Here is a 22,624-nt window from a genome sequence, read left to right as displayed (position 1 = left end):
TGCGAGGGATGCCTATTACAATGTCCCCCATATGAGACTGTGGGACAGTCAAATGATGGTATGTTGGTATGATTCTCCTTCCGCTGTCTTCTATTGCCACACCAGACTGGCCAGTAAGTGACTGGCTAGAAGTTTTTGATCCAGTTAGCACCCCCCTGTGGGTCTGAGGATTAGAATAGGCCCAAGGTATTCCTGCCTGTCATAAGAGGCGACTAAAAGGAGTCTCACACATTTCAGCCTTTCCGTGGTGGTCCCCTGTAGGGTTTAACATCCATTTTTCAAAATTTTCCCGAACAGCGAGTCAATTGTGGAAGGGTGCCTTACATGGTGCATCATGTCCATCGTGCCTTGAGATCTTTAGCCCACTTTCTCGTCTTCGCGCTACAGTCCAGCTCATTCTCCATCTTTTGGGCGAGGACGCCTTCCTGGTTGTGTTTTCCACCATGCACTATGCGGTGTCACTTTTTGTGCCAACGATGACAATGGTTTTCTTTGCACCTCATATCCATCGCAGTAGCCAGTCCATTGGGGTGGGGCTTCAGTGTACCTTGTTGGTTGTAGCCCCCTGACAACACAGGGATCGCTCTGCTGATGCCTGCACCGTTAACTCTTCACATATGCCAAGGAGTAGATGTCCATCATCCTGGGGCATCGGGACTCCCAGCAGTGGCCATCCTGCCAGGTGGCCATTGCTGTGGCTGGGTGGCACCCGTGGGGAGGGCCCCTGGTTGGATTGGGTGGCATCAGGGTGGATGACACGTGATAAAGCATACTGCGTCATCACTTGCTGGTGATCAAACACCAGCAGTCTCTAAGCATTCCAAGGCCCAGTACAATAAGAAAGTACAACCCTATATCATTTCCCTCCCTGGCCACACCATGGAAGGAACGTCAGGCTAAGGATGACAGCGAACCTTTTTCACCCCAGTACCTCGTATGTACGAGAACTGATGGGGACTCCTTTGTTTCAATGAAGCCACAGTTTTTTGTAGTGCGTTAAGAGGACAAGTTTGTGGATGCGATCTGGGTCAGTCTTGATAAAAACAGCATCCTCTGTCCGTCATGGACTTTACTGGCTTGTAACAAGTTGGGGGATGTTTCTGTTACCGTCACGCCACATAAAAGCTTAAATATGGTCCAGAGTATTGTCTTCCACTGGGACCTTCTTTTGCAGTCTGACAATGAGCTGTATGCTAAGTTAGTGAGAAGGTGTTCATTTCATGCGGCACATCCATCGGGATTCGAGGGATAATCACATTGCCACCGTTGCCTTCATCTTGGCCTTCAAGGGTAATACCTTACCAGAGAACGTCAAGTTGATGGTCTACCGCTGTGATGTCAAGCCATATATCCCTTCCCTGATGCGGTGTTTTAAGTGCTGGAAGTTCAGCCATATGTTTTCCCACTGTACTTCCAGCATCACATGTCAAGATTGTGGATATCCACCACATCCCAATAATCCATGTGCCGAGCCACCCATCTGTGTCAACTGTGGACAGCATCATTCACCTTGCCCGCCAGACTCCAGGGTTTTACAGAAAGAGAGGAAAATCATGGAATACAAAACTCTGGACTGACTGACATACACTGAGGCTAAGAGAAAATATGAGCACCTACATCCTGTGGCTATGACCTCCTCATATGCTGCCGCTACAAAAACAGTTGTAGCCCCATCAGTTCCATGAATTCCAGTTGGCTCTCAGGGCCAGAAGGCTACATCTGCCCCCTTAATGGTGGGGGGAGGGGGGCACTTCTCCCCTCCCCCCCCCCCCTTCCCTGTTGCTCCTGCACCACCTACCTCGGGAGCACTGCCCCCGAACCATCAGGGACACCAGTCCCCACTTCTCCGGCAGAAAAGCGTAAGTCTTCTTTGGCTCCTCTCGCCAGGAAGGGATCACTTGGGTCACTCCCTTCCCAAGTTTCTGTTAATGGGAAAGATGACACCCGCCAGTGGCTGAAGTGCCCAAAAGCAGCTGGTTGTAGGGCTTCAGGATCATCATCAGTCCTGGAGACTGAATCTGTGAAGCCCTCCCAGGTAAAGAAACCCAAGGACCAGTGAGAAAAGTCCAAAACGAATATCCCTAAGACCAAGGAAATTGTGGTGGCACCCACACCACTGCTACCTACAAGCTCTGCATCTGGGGCTAAGGTGGAGAGTCTGGTGTCTGCTGAGGACCTAGATCTTGCTAGACCCTCAGACACAATGGTATAGACTGCTCAGGCAATAAGTCGGTGGCATCAGGTGACCCTGAGGCGTAAACTGCCTCATTGAATGTTTCATGCCTTCCCAGTCTCACGATGACATCATCCTCCAGTGGAATTGCAGTGGTTTTTTCCACTGCCTGGCTGAGCTACAGCAACTGTTAAGCTTTACCCCAGCTTTCTGCATTGCCGTCCAGGAAACCTGGTTCCTGGCAATGCAGACCCCTGCACTCCACAGTTATAAGGGATATTACAGGAACCGTAGGAACTATCATTGAGTTTCAGGTGGAGTTTGTGTTTATGTCCTAAAGTCAGTCTGTAGTGAAACTGTGCCCCTTTAAACCCCTCTTGAAGCTTTGGCTGTTAGAATAAGGATGACACAGGAAATAACTGTCTGCAATGTATATCTTCCTCCAGATGGTGCAGTACCCCTGAATGTATTAGCTGCACTGATTGATCAACTCCCTAAACCTTTCCTACTTTTGGGAGATTTTAACGCCCATAACCCCTTGTGGGGTGGCACCATGCTTACTGGCTGAGGCAGAGATGTCGAAACTTTACTGTCTCACTTCGACCTCTGCCTCTTAAATACTGGGGCTGCCACACATTTCAGTGTGGCTCATGGTAGTTACTCGGCCATTGATTTATCCATCTGCAGCCCAGGACTTCTCTCATCTATCCACCGGGGAACACATGATGACCGGCATAGTAGTGACCACTTCATCATCTTCCTGTCACTGCCGCGGTGTCAGGCCCACAGACGCCTGTCCAGATGGGCCTTAAACAAGGCAGACTGGGAAACTTTCACCTCTGCAGTCACCATTGAATCTCCCCCACACAGTAACATAGATGTGATGGTTGAGCAGGTGACTACAACAATCGTTACTGCAGCAGAAAATGCGATCCCTCACTCTCTTGGGTGCCCCCGGTGAAAGGTGGTCCCTTGGTGGTCACCGGAAGTTGCTGAGGCAATTAAGGAGCATCAGGGAGCTCTACAGGTGCATAAGTGGCACCCTTCCCTAGAGCACCTCATAGCCTTTAAACAGCTCCATGCCCGCATTTGCCAGATTATCAAAAGATGGAAGCAGGAATGTTGGGAGAGATACGTCTTGACCATTGGATGCAGTACATCATCTTCCTAAGTCTGGACAAAGATCAGACGTCTTTTTGGTTACCAGACCCCAACAGGTGTCCCTGGCATTAACATCAATGGTGTGTTAGCTACCGACACAAATGTCATTGCTGAGCACTTTGCTGAGCACTATGCTTGAGCCTCTGCGTCGGAGAACTACTCCCCCAGCATTTCACACCCTCAAACGGTGGATGGAAAGGAAAGTCCTCTTGTTCACTACATGCCACAGTGAACCCTACAATGCCCCATTTACAAGAGTGGGAGCTCCTCATTGCCCTTGCACATTGTCCCGACACAGCTCCTGGGCCAGATTGGATCCATGGTCAGATGATTAAACACCTCTCATCTGACCACAAGCGACATCTCCTTTTCATCTTCAAATGGATCTGGTGCAATGGCATCTTTCCATTGCAATGGCGGGAGAGCACCATCATTCCGGTGCTTAAACCCATTAAAAACCCATTTCATGTGGATAGCTATCAGCCCATCAGCCTCACCAATGTTCTTTGTATGCTGCAGGAACATATGGTGTATCGGCATTTGGGTTGGGTCCTGGAGTCACGTGGCCTACTGGCTCACTGCCAAGGCGGCTTCCGCCTGGGCTGCTGTACCACTGACAATCTTGTGTCCCTCGAGTCTGCCATCCGAACAGCCTTTATCAGATGCCAACAGCTGGTTGCCGTCTTTTTTGATTTACGCAAAGAGTATGACACCAACTAGTGACAACATATCCTTGCCACATTATACAAGTGGGGTCTCCGAGGCCCGCTCAATATTTTTATTCACAATTTCCTGTTACTTCATACTTTCCGTGTCCAAGTTGGTTCCTCCCATAACTCCCCCCATATCCAGGAGAATGGGGTCCTGCAGGGCTCAGTATTGAGTGTATCTCTATTTTTAGTGGCCATTAATGGTCTAGCAGCAGCTGTAGGGCCATCTGTCTCACGTTCTCTGTATGCAGACGACTTCTGCATTTTGTACTGCTCCACCAGTTCTGGTGTTGCTGAACGGTGCCTGCAGGAAGCCATCCACAAGGTGCAGTCATGGGCTCTAGACCATGGTTTCCAGTTTTCTGGTGCAAAGTCGTGTGTTATACATTTCTGTTGGCATTGTACCATTCATCCGGAACCAGAACTTTACCTTAATGATGATCCACTCACCGTAGTGGAGACACATCGATTCTTAGGACTGGTTTTCAATGCCTGATTGACTTGGCTTCCTCACCTCCATCAGCTTAAGCAGAAGTGCTGGCAGCACATCAATACCCTCTGCTGCCTGAGCAACACCAACTGGGGTGCAGATCACTCTATGCTGCTGCAGCTCTACAGAGCCCTTGTTCAATCCCTCCTTGACTATGGCAGTGTGGTTTATGGTTCAGCAGCACCCTCAGCATTGCGTTTACATGACCCAGTGCATCACTGTGGCATTCACCTAGCGACAGGAGCTTTTAGAATGAGTCCGTTGATCAGCATCCTGGTGGAGGCCGGAGTCCCTCCATTGCAGGTTAGGCATGTGCAATTGCTCTTCAGTTATGTTGCACACATTTGCATTTCTCCTGCGCATCAGAATTACCATCTCCTTTTCCCACCCACGGCAGTTCATCTCCCTCACCGGCGGCCCTGGTCAGGGCTTACAATTGCAGTTCGTGTGCGATCCCTTCTCTCTCAACTGGAGTCCTTGCTTTTACCACATATACTTGAGGTTCATTCACAAACACCTCCATGGTGTACACCTAGGCTGCGGCTTCGCCTGGACCTTTCACATGGCCCTAAGGACTCAGTTAACCCTGCGACTCTCCCCTGTCACTTCCTCTTGATTCTCGACATGTACCGGAACCGTGAAATGGTTTACACCGATGGCTTTATGGCTGATGGTAATGTTGGCTTTGCCTGTGTTCATGTAGAACGTATAGAACAACACTCTTTACCAGATGGCTGCAGTATTTTCACTGCAGAGCTGGCTGCCATATCTTGTGCTCTCGAGCACATCCACTCATGCCCAGGCGAGTCATTTCTCCTTGAGCAGCCTACAAGGTATTGACCAGTGCTACCCTCATTGTCCTTTGGTAGCAACCATCCAGGAGTCCGTCAATGCCCTGGAACGGTCCAGTCATTCAGTGGTGTTTGTGTGGACCCCACATTACGTCAGAATCCCAGGCAATGAACTTGCCAACAGGCTAGCCAAACAGGCTTCACGGAAACTGCTTATGGTGATCAACATCCCTGTAACTGACCCGCGATCATTATTATGCCACCAGGTTTCTTCGCTTTGGGAGATGGAATGGCATAGTCTCAGTACGCACAACAAACTGTGTGCCATTAAGGAGACTACAAATGTGTGGCAGTCCTCCATGCGGGCCTCTCTCAGGGACTCTGTGGTTCTCTGGTGGCTCCGCATTGGCCACGCTTGGGTGACCCATGGCTACCTCCTGCAACTTGAAGACCCGCCTCAGTATCTATGCAGTGCCTGGTTGACAGTGGCTCACATTCTGGTGCACTGTCCCACTTTGACTGCCCTGTGACGAAATCTTCAGTTACCAGACTCGTTGCCGCTAATTTTATCTGACAATGCCTCATCGGCTGATTTAGTTTTATGGTTTATTTGTGAGGGTGGGTTTTATCATATGATCTAAGTTTTAGCACATGTCCTTTGTCCCTCTATGTCCTCCACCCTAGTGCTTTTAGGGTAGAGGTTTTAATGTGTTGCAGAGTGGCTGGCTTCGCCTTTTTATTCTCATGGTCAGCCAGCCATGGTAATCTGTTTTGTCAATTTAATCTCTTCTACCTGTGTTTTGCGTTTCTGTGGTTTTCTTCTCCCCTCTTGTCCATTTAACTGTTTTTTTCCCTTCCATCATTCTTGTGGGTTTTTCCTTTCTCTCTGTTTTGTGTTGTCAGTCTCGCTTGTTTTATTCTCACCCTTGTGACATTGTTTTATTCTGAACAAGGGACAGATGACCTAGCAGTTTGGTCCCTTCCCCATCTTTTAAACCAACCAACCAATGCAGAATTTTCTCGGGTTCTCGGCAAGATCTTTTGCTATGGTATGATTGTGAAAGCTTTGTATGCTTCATGCACCAATGTTTTTACAGACACACAAATTTCCACTAACTTTTGCATGTCATCATTTGTGTGTTCTTTTTCGAACTGAGAGGGCAACAGCCTCTGCTTTTGTAGAAATGGCATATTGTAAAATGTGAAGCTGCTGCAAGAACAATTAAAAATATACAGCAGCTTCATGTGTTGCAATACATCACTTCTGTGATTTATCAAAGCTGTGGAACACATCCAACAAAAATTATATTAATCTTTGCTTCCTCAACATTTTCTGAAGTTTGTTATTAAACTGGTTTGAATCTTTTCCATCATTAATCCACTTACTTCATACATACTTGTCCAAAATCTTATTGACAATAAGTTTAAACTTTGCCCATAATTTCTCTGCATTCATAATATTGGAACTAAATGATGGTCATTCATTCTCTAAGCAGGATGCTAACAACTGCTTAATTGCTCTTTCTAGGAAGAATACTCCTGTAGCCTTCTTGATGGGTTTGATAACTTTAGTAATCACCATTGTTATGATGACATCACAATCACTAATCCTTGTCTCTACTCAGACACTGTTCATAAGGTGAGGTCTGTTTGTTGCTACAAGGCCTAAAATATTTCCTTTGCATGTGGACTGTCAGAATAACTGCTCAAGACAGTTCCCAGGAATTCTGTTCAAAACTGCTTCCCAAGACTGTCTGTCCCTACCGCCTGCAATGAATCCATAGACATCTCAGGGTATACTCAGTAGGTTACAGTCACCTCCAACTGATATTGCATGATCTGGACATTTCCATGTTACTGAGCATAGGATTTCTTTGAATGATTCTAAAATTATCACGGCATGATTGGGTGGATGGTAAAAACATCCAGTAATTAATGTGAGTTCACCTAAACCAGTTAACCATGTCCAGTTGACTTTACAGTTAGACTCAATTTTGGCCTTAATAAACACAACATTCTTTTCAGCTGTAATGAACACACACCCTCCTATGGTATCTAATCTGTCTGTTTGATTTAAGTTCCAGGCCTCACTAAATATTTTGGAGGTTTCTATTTTGGATTTCAGCTAGCTCTCAGTTCCAAGAGTAACTTGAGTGTGACAGCTTTCCTGGAGGGAAGTAAATTCAGGAACTTTGTTACAAAGACTTTGACAGTGTACTGCTGCAATTAGGTCATCAATGTTATTAACACACTGTAGTATGCTTTGGATGGCGTGTATCAGATAATGTTGAAAAATGAAAGACAGACCACAATCCCATATGGAAGCCTTTCATATATATACTTGTCAAATGGGGCCTAAGACTTGCTATATTTCCACCTTCATATGTAACTGTAGCTATACTTTGCCTAGATCTGCTTTTGAAAAGAATTAGTTCCTGGGTAAATTTGCTACCATTTATTTTGGGTGTATATTGGGGTATATGTCTATATTTCATTGAATATTTTTTGTGGACTCAAATACATCAAAAAGCATATCAAACTGTTTGACCTTTGGGATTTCCCAACTGCTAGATGAAATAGGAGAGATCACCTCTGGTCTTTCAGACTGTCTAGTTCTTTCTAAATATGTTCTGTTCTGCAAATAAGACTTGTCGTGCACAGAATAATGGAGGCTGTATTTCCAACTAAAGAGATGCATGAGCCTCAAAGTTATTTTCACTCCCATGTTGGTCCAGTTAATTCATGTTATCCCTTATGCAGCTTACCTAAATCATTAAATGGAATGTATTTTGATGCTTGGTTCACTTTATCGAATACTTGCTGAGTACCCGGCATTGCCCAGATATGTATTTATTCCAATATGCTATTAGTTCATCTCCTCCATCTGCACTCTCTGTCCTCCTCCTTCTCCTCCTCCTCCTCTCCCTGTCCATCTTCTCCTCCCCCACTCACTGTTAATCTCCTCCTTCCTCCTCTCTCTTTCCATCTCCTCCTCTATCCTCTCTCTGTCCATCTTCTCCTCTATTCTCTCTCTGTTCATCTCCTCCTCCTCCTCCTCCTCCTCCTCCTTCTCCCTCCCTCCCTCCAGCTATGATTAGCGATTAACCACATTGACCTGAAGAGTGGCACTGAGCCATATGCCTACTATATTACTAACATCTGATATGCTACTGTGACAAGTGTCAACAATACTGCTTACATCTGTGACTTTGTTGTAAATTTTGGTAATTTCCCTCTCCTATTTTACTGAATACATCTTCTGACGTCATATCAACAGACTCTTTATTATTAATTAATTCTTGCACTGACAGAAAATTTGAAACTGCTTAGATCCTCCTTCAAGTTGCCATCCGGCATGATTCTATTGGTTAAATGGCCTTTCACTCCTCTTACTTCTTTGTTTACACTGTCTATTTTATCCCATAAGATTTTTGTGAGCTGTTTAAATAAGTTGCTGTTGCTGCCTAACATTCTCCAGTGATCAAATCCATGAAAAGGGGAGCATCAACTACTTAAGCCTCCATCTACAGCTCCCTCTCCATGACTTTTGTCATGTAAATTGCCATTGTTCACTAAAGACTGCACATTACCACTGTCTTGTTCTAAGCCTGGATTCTCATCTACCTTCTGTTCATGACCAACAGCTTCATCTAGATCACTTATTAAAAATAAGTTACTAATGAATGAATCTAAACATAAAGTTCTTCGCACAGCTGAAACACTAAGATGAACAAAGTAGATGATATTAATGTTTTAAAGTACTTTCTCAGTTGTTGAAGTCCATGATGTTGATTGTAACATGTCTGATTTTGGTTTCAAAATTCAATCTCTCTCCCCTAAGTTTGGCTCCAACATATTGCTCCACAGTCCTGGTTCATATTTGTAGATTATCATGTTAATTCTATTTTCTCTACAGTCGGCATAACTGAAACTCAAAACAGAATTAGCACTTTATCCTCTATTAGTTTGGAACCCAGCTCCTTCATCACGTGTAGACATAACTTCTTATCCAATTAAATGTGTTTTATTTCTTCACAGTTAAAATGTCATAAACTTACTGCAATTTAAACTTGATGAAATATAAATAGTTAATATGGGTGGTTTAACTAAGTTATTTAACTTCCTCACATTTAGTGTCCTGGAATTCTTCACAAGAATAAGATCTGGATGTATATCCATTCAGTGTGCTAGGTAAATTAATTAAAAGATACACTTTCATACAAGTTATGACATTTTATTACTCAGAGTGACACAGATGGTCTGTCGTGAATACCAGATCAACAGCAAACCCTGAACCCTCTGAGTCATACCCTTATATACACATTCAAACAATTACTTTGTTGTTGACTTTACAGTTTTAAGATATTACAATTAAGAAATATCTCATCAGGTTAATTTGACATATGTACAGAAATGTTACAATGGCTAATATTCATTTCGTACATACAAATCAGCCAGAACACAATGTTATCACTTGAATTTACATCAGATATGCACACCAAACAATGATCAGTTTCATTAGTTACAAAATAACAAATCTAAGTACAGTGTTCCAGCCATGTTTTCAACAGATCTTTGATTAGAGTTTTTGGCCAGTATTAACTGTAATTCTGTCTTTTGCTCAGAAAGTACCTCTTGCGATTTTTTTTTACATGTGTCGGTTTCATTATTTTGCAAAATTTTATAATTATTCTGAAAACTAGTAAATTTTGTTACATACATTTGTACAAATTTGGATAAAAGCAGTTCTCATGTTATTCCAAACATTTCTTTAAGTATTTTGGCCAACAAAATGAAAATGGGTGATATGGTATAACACAGATTCATTATATGTTATTTAAAACAGAATATAGCAATTTAAGACGTTCCTACCAATTGACCAAGTTTTGTTGGTTTGATGTGTTGGTATTTGATAATCATCTACATATTACATCATTAACAAGGTAGAGATCACTGGTTGTGACATTTAAATTATCATTTTAATTTGAATCCGGGTGCTGACTTGCCCTGAAATATGACTCTAAAAATGCTAATAAGCTGCTGAAATGAAGGAGATCCAGATGGTAGTAAATCCTATATTGTGCTGACATGTTCTAGGCAAAGCGTATTATCAGAGTGCTGGATGATGGGCTTTGCCCGGGATGCGCCAGCACGATATAGGATTTACTACCATCTGGATCTCCTTCATTTCAGCAGCCCATCAGCATTTTTAGAGTCATATTTATATTGATTGTGATTATGGCTGCATATCTCCATAAAGTCCCTAAGTTTGATCTATGCTTTCCAAAGTGGTCTGTTACATTTCAACTGGCAGAAGAAGTATTGCAACATATTAATCAGTTAACTCAACTGAAGACCCAAGGACATTCATAAGCATACAGTGTATCCTAGTTTTAATTGCTTTCATTTGATTACCAGCACAATGACTTCCTGGATTTTTTGTGTAAAAGAAGTGGATTGAGGAATGCTAAACACAAATAACAGACATGTGACAAGTAGTTGTCAGTGGTTTCTGCAGCATGGGCTATTAAACTTACATTGAACTTTGAGGTGTACTTATTAAACTTGATTGCTGCATTTTTATCTGGGCTCTTGTAAAGACCATTTTATTTGATTTGTCAGTGTAGTTTAATATTACTGCAGAGAATTACAATGTGATCACATTAATCATAACCTGTTCATGTCATAATTTAAGATGGCAGGCAAATGTTTAGTCAGTTCTGTGACATGTTGGTATGTGATGTGGTAAGATTAGCTCATGAAGAAAGATGACTTTCACTTTTACTTACTTCCATTACAGAGAAAACTAATATAGGATTTCTTCCAGGTGATCTCACTCTACTGAACATGGGACTGAGTGACGATGAGTATATGTGTCTGTCTTATGAAATTGATGTGATAATACATGCTGCAGCAACAGTAAATTTAATTTACCCATACAGAGCTCTTCATGGTCCTAATGTTCTTGGGACAGACAATATATTGAGATTTGCTCTAGATAACAAGATAAAACCAATACATTATATCAGGTTAGTGGTTGTAATACATAACAAAATAGTACATTCATAAATGAGTTAATTACAACATTTTTTTCCCTGTACACTATATATATATATATATATATATATATATATATATATATATATATATATATATATATATATATATATATATATATTTTTTTTTTTTTTTTTTTTTTTTTTTTTTTTCTGTGATCCAACTCATATGCAAGAGGGTGAATGTTGGCTGTATGAAAATGTTAAATTAATTTAAGTAGAATAAAAGATTTAAGCAAGTATAAAAGTGATGCTTAATGCAAATTGAAAAGAGGATAAGTTCTTCATACAAAAAGAGGCAGACAATGTATGTAGTAAGTATGAGGGTGGTTTGAAAAGTTCTTGGAAAGGAATAGAAAAAAAGTACTTAAATCACTGAAAAATTTTTTATTTTTCAATGTAGTCTCCTTATAGATTAATGCACTTGGTCCAGCACCTTGAGCCCATCTTGAAAATGAGTTTCCACCAGTCCTGCAAAATAGTTGTCAACTCCAACTATCAATTCTTCATTTGAAGTGAATCTTCATCCACCAAGAAAAATTTTCAGTTTTGGGAAGAGATGGAAGTCTGATGGAGCCATATCAGGTGAATAAGGCGGGTGTGGCAACACTTCATACCTTAGTTTGTGTAATTTTGACATGGTGACAGGACAGATGTGCGGGCATGCATTGTCTTGATGGAAAATGACTTTATTCCTTGATAAACCTGACCTTTTTTCGCATATTTTTTGTTGCAATTTGTCCAGGAGGTTAGCATAGTTTTCTCCAGTAATTGTTTGCCCAGTGGGGAGATAATCTACTAACAGAATCCCCTTCGCATCCCAGAACACTGATGCCATGACCTTTCCCACCGGAGGAATTGTCTTTGCTTTCTTTGGTGGCAGAGAATCAGCACATTTCCACTCCTTTGGCTGTCGTTTTGTTCTGGGGTATAGTAGTGCACCCAAGTTTCATCTGTGGTCACAAACCAATGCAAAAAATCTTGTTTGTTTCTCCTAAAATTGGCCAAACATTGTTCCAATATGTCCATTCTCATGCAGTTTTGGTCCAGCATCAAGAGTCACAGTACCCATCTTGCAGATAATTTTTTCATTTCTAATTCTTCAGTTAAAATGTGATATACCCTTTTGGATGACATCTGGGAAGCGTGAGCAATTTCATGCACTTTCCAATGGCGATCCTCCATGACCATTTTGTGCACTTTTGCAATGATTTATAATGACACATCATGGCCACTCACTGAGCGGATCATCATCCAAGCTCTCTCGACCAAATTTAAATTCATTTGTCCACTTGGCAACAGTTGAATATGAAGGAGTAGAGTCCCCCAGTGTATTCTGGAAATTGACATGAATGTCTTTTGCTTCCATACCTTTCTTTACAAAGTACTTAATCACTGCTCAAATCTCGATTTTTTTTTTTTTTTTTCCTCCATCTTCGCAAATCTCTACATGGGACAATAACAGAACCAAATCACCACCACAGCTCTTTTCCAAGAGCACTGACATGGCACACGTTTACAGGCAACAGTCCAACGAATATCATGTGAACAACTTGTTGTGCTAGCGCTAACCTGTTGTGGTGATTCCGAGAACTTTTGAAACCACCCTCGTAAACCAAGGAAATGAAAATGGATGGCAGGTTGTAATGTTTTGCTTTAGGAATAAGACTTTTTATCAAAAACAGTAAGTAATGGAATAAGTGTCAATATAGTTATGACAAAGTCAGAACTCAGTACTAATGTGCTGTTTAATTGAAGTATGACTCGTAGTGTTTTCACAACCCCCCTGAAAATGTTGCAAACTATATTACACTCACCAAGATTACCCAAAATGCTATCAATTGAATACTTATGGACAGGGGATAGTATTTTTAGAAACTGGTGCAATATTGATATTAAAAATATACATATAGGCTCACATTTCTCTTAAAGAGTAGAAGCTGTTGATGATTTCATGAAATGATGATTGGAAGAAGATTAGTGAAGATATCAAATCATTGCTTTAGATTTTCCCTTTTTTCTTTTCTGTTTGTAAATGCTACTGCAGTTGTAAATTGAGGTGAAATCAAAGTTCAAAGATCTGATATTTGTGGGGCATGGACGAAATTATATGAACACCCACCTGATTTGGTAACAATCCTCATGACAGGCTGCACTGTAAATGACAGTACTGCCTGTGAAGTATCTGACAACTCTGATGACTTTGTGGAACTTTCTGACAGTTTAAAACTGTGTGTTATACCAGTAATCACACATAGACCATTGGCTTTTGCACATGGTACTCTTGCCTGTTGAACTATGCAGATATTATTGATGGCCCATCTCTACTTCTTCAGTTCCACCAACATCATCCTCCTAGTTACCAAATCCCACAGTAGTTCTATTGCATGTACTGATGATGAACCAACTTTCCTAGTATAAAGAAGATATTGGAATAGGGCTTACTCACAGCCTATGGATTAGTTTTAGAATGAATATTTTACTAACAAATAATGCCTTCATAGCTCAACAAGTAGTAAAATGGCCTGCAAAAGGTAATGATCCACATTCAAGTCCTAATCTGGCACAGAGTTTTAATTTATCAGGGAGTTTTACACCAACAGGGAAGGGAGAGACTAATACTCTTCAGTGCAGAGTGAAATATTCAGTTTCTAATGACATTATTTAAAACAAAATTGTGAATATACTCATCCCATCAATAGCAGTTTGTCCCCAACACTTAAGTGATGATGACAAATGTATCAGTTGCCCTATTTCATCCTGTGTAAGCATTCCCCACATGAGAATACCTCTGCAATCTGTCTGAATGGTGTTTTTTTGGCAAGCATGCTGCATTGTCTTACGTGTTCTTTGGCATATTCATACATTGTTCTCAATGTGTACATAGATGTTGTAACATAAGCAACTACCAGTGTGACAATAAAAATCAAAGTTTATTATTTTGTGTTTTGCTTCTTTAAATTCATGAGAACAAAGAATATCACAAATCTACTAAATACAATAGTCGTATGTCACTAAAATAAAGGATAATTGTCAGCTTGAATGTTCAATACTAAATTGACAATGGGGGTTACAATCTCTTTGCTGCAGTCTCCACCTTTCTGGGTTTTAATTTTATGGAACATAAGTGTAACATTCTAAATAACTGACAAACACATGCCTTTTAATTTTGATTGAAATTCAGTGAAACTATCTTGAACTAAATTTACTCAGACCTTAAACACTGATATGTGAGCTGGATTGGACTCAAACACTCATTCAGCACTAAAAAATTCTGTCTTGAACACAGTCTCTTGGCATTCACAGCCTCCAGTCAATCTCGTATTTCTAGCAATTGAAGGTGGTCTGAATATCATTAGTAATACAATTTAGATTGACTTACAGTTACTTAAATTAATTACAAATAAAATAGGATGCCCAATGGCATACATTATGAGGTGCAAAAAGAGATTTTCCTGGATCACTGAAAACTTTTTTGTGACTGTGGCACAACTTTTAAACTCCAATATATGTTTCTTGGTCTGCTATGTTGCAATGTACAGTGACTCACCAGTCCAGGTAACATTGTATCATGGCTCAAGTGTCTAATGGTGGTAATCTTATGTCCCTCTTAATCTCTGTGCCCTTGTGTATTCAAAGATCAGAGGTGGCTTCTGTACCCCATATCAAGGAGGCAGCTTGGGATGTAAGAGTTTCACTTCTTATTATTATATTACATTGGAAGAAGGAAGGAAGGAACATTAGGGTTTAATTACCTGTTAATGACAGTCCTTAGAGACAGGACCAGCATTGAATTAGTGAATGCTTTGCTGTTGTGTGGTCTGCCTATCCACTTTTACTATCTGCAATAATTGATGAAAGCCCCTGTAATCAACAGACTGTGATAGTTAACTCAGGTGACAGAGGATTTTTCCTAGCCAACAACCCGGCCAGAACAAATGACCTGATACCGCACATCTTGTCCATCATACATTCAACTGCCAATCTGTAGATCAGTATGAAGTCTAATTACACCTGTCCTGTGGCACATCAAGCTACTCCATTCATTGTAGCAAGAGAAATGGTCTCTCTCCAGTATGGTGACTATCTTTAATTTTATTACTCACAGTGAAGAATTCAATGGTCAATGGTTGTGTTGTGGTGGATACACTGGTTCCCATAGGTCACTAAAGTTAAGCAATGTTGGCTGTGGTAGCACTTGAATGGGTGACCATCTAGGCTGCCATGCACTGTTGACCTACCAGAGTGCACTCACCCTCAAGATGCACTGTTGACCTACCAGAGTGCACTCACCCTCAAGATGCCAATTGAGGAGTTTCTCAACCATGTATTAGTGGCTCCAAGTTGCAAAAACTGACTATGTCCAGGAGATTGGTGTGCTGATCCCATGCTCATACATTTCTGCATTCAATGATGCCAGTCATCTGAGGATGACACAGTGATCAGTCAGTAGTGTTGGGCATTCTGAAGCCTGAGCCTCTCTGGACAGAGTTTAGCTAGAAATATTTTATGGGGGTGGTGTACAGCTTTAATCAATGTTAAGAACTGCATTATGCAATACACAGCTGTAACGGTACATTTTATCACAGACAATCAATTTCACTCTAGGCTCAGACCATCATCAGGTTCACTGAACCAAAGAAGAATACAAATACATGAAACAAAGGGTGTAACATAAAAGTATACAGCTGTTTAGTGAAGCAACAATAAATACATCACAACTTATATCTCTGTAACAAAGTACTTATAAAACCACCTCAGCTATTCATCTTTGTAATTACAGTATGAGGTATTGGATGTACAATGTTCCATCATTACTACCAGCTGTATATGTATAACATTGTGTCCACATGCCGTCATAGCCATTAATGTGGACTGTGCAGAGTAGGTCAAAGATTATCCAGTGAAACATCTAAGACAAAACAAAGATACACCAACTAAAAACTATGACTATCAATACCTCACTGATGTCAACATTATATATAATAACAAACTCAAGGTGCATCCACTATGTAGTTACTTCAGAATAATTCAACAGAAACTGAATCCTGGTCTCTACTTTCATGCAGAGATTTTACCTGCTCTTTGAGTTCACAGTTGTTTATCTCTCTGTACCACATCTTCTCATCGCTGTGATGGTTGAGCAAAATAGCTGTATCACTATCTTCTTTGTTCAGTAAGTTTTGAAAAATGGAATTTATAATTTAAGCCTTCACTTTGTTTTCTCTCATTTTTGTATCACTTTGTTCAACAAGAAACTGAATGGACAGTTATCTGAGATCTAATTTCATACATGAACAAAACTTTTGGAGTTCTTATATAGTGCCATAAAAATAATTTTGCTATTAACTTAGTCAAATATTTCTCACATTGTTCATTGTATAGTCGTTACTATTCAATTCTAATTCTGTTTTTTCAGAAGTCTCTTGCCCGAATAAAATTTTCCTTGTAGAGCAGAAAACGTTGGAAAAAATCATTTCTAAGAAGTAATCACTGTATATAAACTTCTATTGCTTTTCCTTCTACATACAATTCTCAAGCATCTGAGCCATCCAGGCACACCTAATGACTGCTCTAGATCTTCAGTCTGCCAATACTTCTTTTACTAATATATTTCTCTTTACACAACCTGAGAAATATGACACAAAAAGATAAAATGTAAAACCTAAATAAGCATGAACAAATGGTGTACAAGTAATCCTCCAATTAGCTTAGGGTTGTGTTATGGCTTTGGGAAGGTTGTCCATACACTGAAACAGGTATCAGATGCATACTAACCAAATATTTATTAGGCACTAACCTTGTACTGAAAATAGAATAAGACAAGGAAGTAAAAAACAAATTCATTGTTTCATTGTGGAAATTGAGAATTTACACTTGTTCTCTTGCATACATTCCCATTAATAAAGGACCATTGTTGTTCATTACCAAATTCTTCACATCTCCCCATTAATCGGTAATATGGCTTTACACAATTTTCTGAATAAATATCAATATTTTGTATCATTTCACAGTACTAATGCAGTGTATCCAGAAGGAATGGTTGACTGTGGAGAAGACGATGACATGTCACAATATGCACAACACCTTAAATGTGGATATGCGCAGTCAAAGTGGGTTGCAGAACAGCTTGTTCTTAAACTTAGAACAAGAGGTCATCCAGTGTCAATTTACAGGTGAGATATGTCTTCAAATATGACAGATTTAGAGTATTTTTGACTGAACCACTTACAAGGGGATGCCGCCAATTGTGAAATTCAGATTCGATTCATACTGCGCATAATAAAAGCTCATGGCCAGAGGTGTAATGTGGCAAAGCACCAAGATGAACTTCTCAGCCGTTGTCAAGAAAATCGACAGTTAAAAGAAACCGTTGAGGTGAAATACTCTACGATTTATAATTTCCTACATCGTCATGGCGCAGCGGTAAGCGCTCGGGTTCGTGGGGTCTCTACTCTAATTCGAACGTTTGACTTACACTATATGCATTCGTTTCGGAATATCATTTCTATGTCTTCCGTTAACTACACGTGTAAACATTATGAAGACAATTAATAACATTTGTGAAATACAACTTTGTTTGCGGAAAACAGAATCATGTTCGAAGTCGCCAGTTTTTCCACAACAAACGACTTTCAACAACTTATTATCTGCATAATTGTTGCAACTGATTGCCGGGAATATATATATATATATATATATATATATATATACACACACACACACACTTTTGGTGTATGTGCGGATGGATATGTGTGTGTGTGTGCGCGAGTGTATACCTGTCCTTTTTTCCCCCAAGGTAAGTCTTTCCGCTCCCGGGATTGGAATGACTCCTTACCCTCTCCCTTAAAACCCACATCCTTTCATCTTTCCCTCTCCTTTCCTCTTTCCCGATGAAGCAACAGTTTGTTGCGAAAGCTGGAATTTCGTGTGTATGTTTGTGTTTGTTTGTGTGTCGTCGACCTGCCAGCACTTTCGTTCGGTAAGTCACATCATCTTTGTTTTTTATATATATAAACCGAGCGCTTACTGCTGCGCCATGACACTATAGGAAAGTATAAATCGTAGAGAGTATTTCACCGCAACGGTTTCTTTTAACTGGCGATTTTCTCGACAACGGCTGAGAAGTGCATCTTGGTGCTTTGTCACATTACACCTCTGGCCATGAGCTTTTATTATGCACAGTATGAATCAAATCTGAATTTCACAATTGGCGGCCTCCCCTTGTTAGGTAAAAATGGCAGCATCTACAAAAGTGGTAGGGAATTGTAAGTTGTCAAGAATGGCATCGACAACTACTGAGAAAGTAAAAAAATACATTCCTGTTTTGAATTACAAAAACCATGATGTTCATTACATGAAGGTGACTGAAATTGTTAGTCATTCTAAATTCCAATCCTTACATGTATTTGCAACATTGTCATCAAGCTATTACCATAAATTTATTACATTACTGTAAGTACACTGACTGATTACGTCATTGCAGACTATGTCTACCTCTAGCTGAAGATGTTTGTATTACTCTCAGTACTATCACAAGCACTGTCATGAGATAAAAGCTTACCTTCTAGTAAAATGATAATATTCCTTATCTGTTCTTCTGCACACTAAGTGTCAATTTATTTCATTTCTCTTACACTTTGAGCACCAGTTCATGCCAATAGGAAGAGCAATTTATTCTCTACTTAGAAATTTATATGTTGTATGTTCACACATAAGAACAGTTTTGTTGTTAATGTGTGAAAGGAGAGTTGCACCAGGGATGAAGTTCTGAAGTAACAAACATCGGCAAACTGTGTTATTTTACATACCAAGTGTTATAAGTAGCAGCTACATCCAGAAAAATGTGTGATACCTCCTCATTACCTTTTAACATATGTAACTTAGGAAACATATGAAATAGTCCACATCAGCCTCACTGCTGCTGAAGTACAAGTCCACTATGTACACTACTCTGGTTGCTATTATTACTGTCTGAGACTGAAACTCTGATTGCAACTGTGACTGTCTGCGACTGCAACTCTGGGCTTCAATTGATGACTCCACTCAGTGACTCACTGGATGACTGACTGGGCCCCCCAGTCCATAGTGGTGATCTAAATACTGGTGGCTGAGAGGGCATTCGTGGTATGTTTCATGCATGTCTGTCTTTGGCCTCTCTGCAGATAGTCTTGCTTGCTCCAGTGCCTGCTATCGATCTTCTAGCAACTTCTTTGCCACCTGGAGTGCTGACGACAACTTATGCCACCACATTCAGATCTTAGTGTAGTGTAGATGTCATGCAAGATGTATTTCTGCCAGAAAGTAATATGGTGATACATTTGGTATAGAGATGGCTATACTATGCCACATGCTGTATGAAACAAACGTACCTTGGTATTGATTTGATTTACACAGGGAGATAAAAAATTAGTAGTCTTAGCCCTCTGTTGCCTGTACTGAAACTTAGTTAATTGTGCCGTTTCTCTCTGTGTCGTTCTAGAAAAGCCAGCCAGTATTCTTAAAGAAGACTCTTCACAAGGTCTGTACTATATAAGGTTTCTTCAGCAATTAATGACCCAAATATTCTGTGTCCTTTAGTCTCCAGTGCTTTTTATTGGAAGACTACATCTGGTGCAGTTTCGTCCCCCTCACCACATAGTCTATACTTACGAGCTTCTTTCTCTATACCCATCAGGTGCAGGTTTTTCCTGAAGTTCCCATAGCCAGTCTTTTCTGTCTCCTGATCTAGCTACATAGTTATGGTTTTACCATTGCCCTAGTGATGGGTAAGACAGTTTCTCCTGTCCTGGCCTGCCTATCAGCTTGTTCATTACTGCTAATCGCTGAGTAACCGTGGACCCACAGCAGGTTTACCCTATTGCTTTGCCTTACCCTCGTAAAGGATTTGTGGCATTCTGCAATGATCTTTGATGTCATTGCTTGGGATGATGGCGATTTCAGAGTTGCCTGACAATGAATGTAGATGCCATGATACTTGTAGCTCCTTTGTAGATTCTCCTCCATGCCCACTCTGATAACAAATATCTGTGCCAGGAATACCATAGGCAGCTTCCCTAGAGAGAATCCACTCCCCTGTCTAGTCTGTATCCAGGCCCCAGAACCTTCATCTGTTTTTGACCCATCAGTAAACCAAAGTATCATGTCTCCTAAATGGTATCATGGTTCATCCTTCTGATGCTCCCTACTTCCAACCATTACATTAAAAGGTTCATTGAAGCTGCTGCAAGTTACTGTATAGTCAGCTGACATTTTCTTCACCATTCAAATATTTACCACATTCATTATATTGGTGTGGGATGCTGAATATCCTAAACAGTTTCAGGTTTTTAACCTATCTGCCCCTTCCACTGCCTCCAGTGTAACTCAAACATGTAATGAGGGCATGTCCATCATGGTCTCCATCTCAGTTTGGGTGTCCTGCTAATTCCTCCTGTTTTGGTTAGGCAGACCTATTTTTGCACCTTCCCAAGCCCCTTAACAGCTGCCTTCTGTTCTATATTATTCAACCATTCTGTAGCCCCATAAATTATCATAAGCCTCATTACAGAGGTGTACCAGGTGATTAAGATTTCAGTTGTTTCTTACGGACAAACTATAAAAGTCAGAAACACATTGCATGTGTCACTGGATAGAGGAAGGTTCAAAGTTTTGACACAGCTGCACTGTTGTTTGTTGCAACACAGAATCTACACCACAAAGGAAATCATTTTGTGTGTTGGAATTTCCACAAAGTCAGTGCATTGTCCAAGTGCAATGTGCATTCTGCTGTCGATTCAGTAAAAAGCCACCACTGCAAAGTAGATTTATGACTGTCATACAAAATTCTTGGAGTTTGGTTGGATCTGCAAAGTGAACAGCACTGGTCAGCCATGCACGTCTGATGAAAATGTTGAGTGTATCAGAGATGCGTTCACATGGAGTCCTCAGAAGCCCACAAGATGGGCAGGGCAGGAACTTCAACTTCCTGAAATGTCAGTGCGGTGTGTTCTGAAATGACGCCTGCATATGAAGTCTTACATGTTGCAGTTATGGCAGCAACTGCTTTCTGGCAACCATAACAGAAAGTAGGAATTTTCATTTCAGTTCTCCAGGATATGGCAGATAACTCTTTCTCCAAATGACTCATCTTTTCAGATGAATCAGTGTTTCATCTCTCAGGTAAAGTAAACTGCCATAATGTAAAAATTCGAGGGTCACAAAATCCTGGTGTCATTGTTGGACATGAAAGAGACTCACCAAAACTGTATATGAATTTTGCTGTTTCTGTTTCCAAAATTTATGGATCTTTCTTTTTTTGCAGAGGAAACTGTGACAGGAATGTCATACCTGGACATGCTGCAAAACTGATTGTTTCCTCAACTTCACAAAGATACCAATGATTTCATTTTTACATGCAACAGCACCCAACCTCACTTTCACCTTAAGGGGCAGCTTCATAGTGGTGTGACCTGTGCAACTTTCCAGCCTTTCGGTACAGATCTTTTGTCTAGCGAGCGGTTGTATATGATTGTTAAGTACGGTGCTACTGCATCAGTATACTCTGAAGGGAACATAACTAGTACACAGTCTGGACCAGAAGACTTGCTTTTATGAAGTGATTTAAGTTGCTTCACTACTCTGAGGATGTCTACTTCCATGTTACTCATGTTGGCTGCTGTTCTTGATTCGAATTCTGGAATATCTACTTCATCATCTTTGGTGAAGGAATTTTGGAAGGCTGTGTTTAGTAATTCTGCTTTAGTAGCACTGTTTTCCAATGTTTTTCCATTGCTATTGTGCAGAAAAGCATTGATTGTGTCTTGCTGCTAATATACTTTACATATAATCAGCATGTGTTTGGATTTTGTGCCAGGTTTTGAGACAGAATTTCGTTATGGGAACTATTATAAGCATCTCACATTGAAGTCCATGCTAAATTTCGAGCTTCTTTAAAAGATCACCAATCTTGGAGATTTTGCATTCATTTAAATTTATCATGCTTTTTTCATTGTTTCTCCAACAGTGGTATGACACATTATGTGGACAAAGGGGAATCAGCTCTATCATTTGTTAATTTATGTGGTATAAATCTCTCAATTGCTGTTGACACTATTTCTTTGAATTCAAGCCACACCTGTTCTACACTTACATTGTTAATTTGGAGGGAGTGGAGTCAGTCTCTCAGGAAGGTGTCAAGTGAATTTTTATCTGCTTTTTTGAATAGGTGTATTTTTCGTTTATTTTTCAAGGATTTTCGGGTT

The 22,624-nt window shown here is 40.6% G+C and overlaps 1 protein-coding gene across 3 annotated transcripts in view; it reads left to right on the top strand.

The window, feature by feature from the left end:
• LOC126248021 (uncharacterized) overlaps positions 1 to 22,624 on the top strand; it is a 405,163-nt gene that overhangs the window by 310,696 nt on the left and 71,843 nt on the right. For all 3 annotated transcript variants that reach the window (XM_049948611.1, XM_049948610.1, XM_049948612.1), the window contains 2 exons: positions 11,153 to 11,354; positions 17,396 to 17,557. In XM_049948611.1, coding sequence (XP_049804568.1) covers positions 11,153 to 11,354; positions 17,396 to 17,557 — 364 coding nt within the window. The remainder of the gene's footprint in view (positions 1 to 11,152; positions 11,355 to 17,395; positions 17,558 to 22,624) is intronic.

The sequence above is a fragment of the Schistocerca nitens genome, chromosome 3 (genome assembly GCF_023898315.1).
Source record: "Schistocerca nitens isolate TAMUIC-IGC-003100 chromosome 3, iqSchNite1.1, whole genome shotgun sequence".
In the NCBI taxonomy this organism is placed as follows: domain Eukaryota; kingdom Metazoa; phylum Arthropoda; class Insecta; order Orthoptera; family Acrididae; genus Schistocerca; species Schistocerca nitens.
This window is presented reverse-complemented; position numbering and strand designations above follow the sequence as displayed.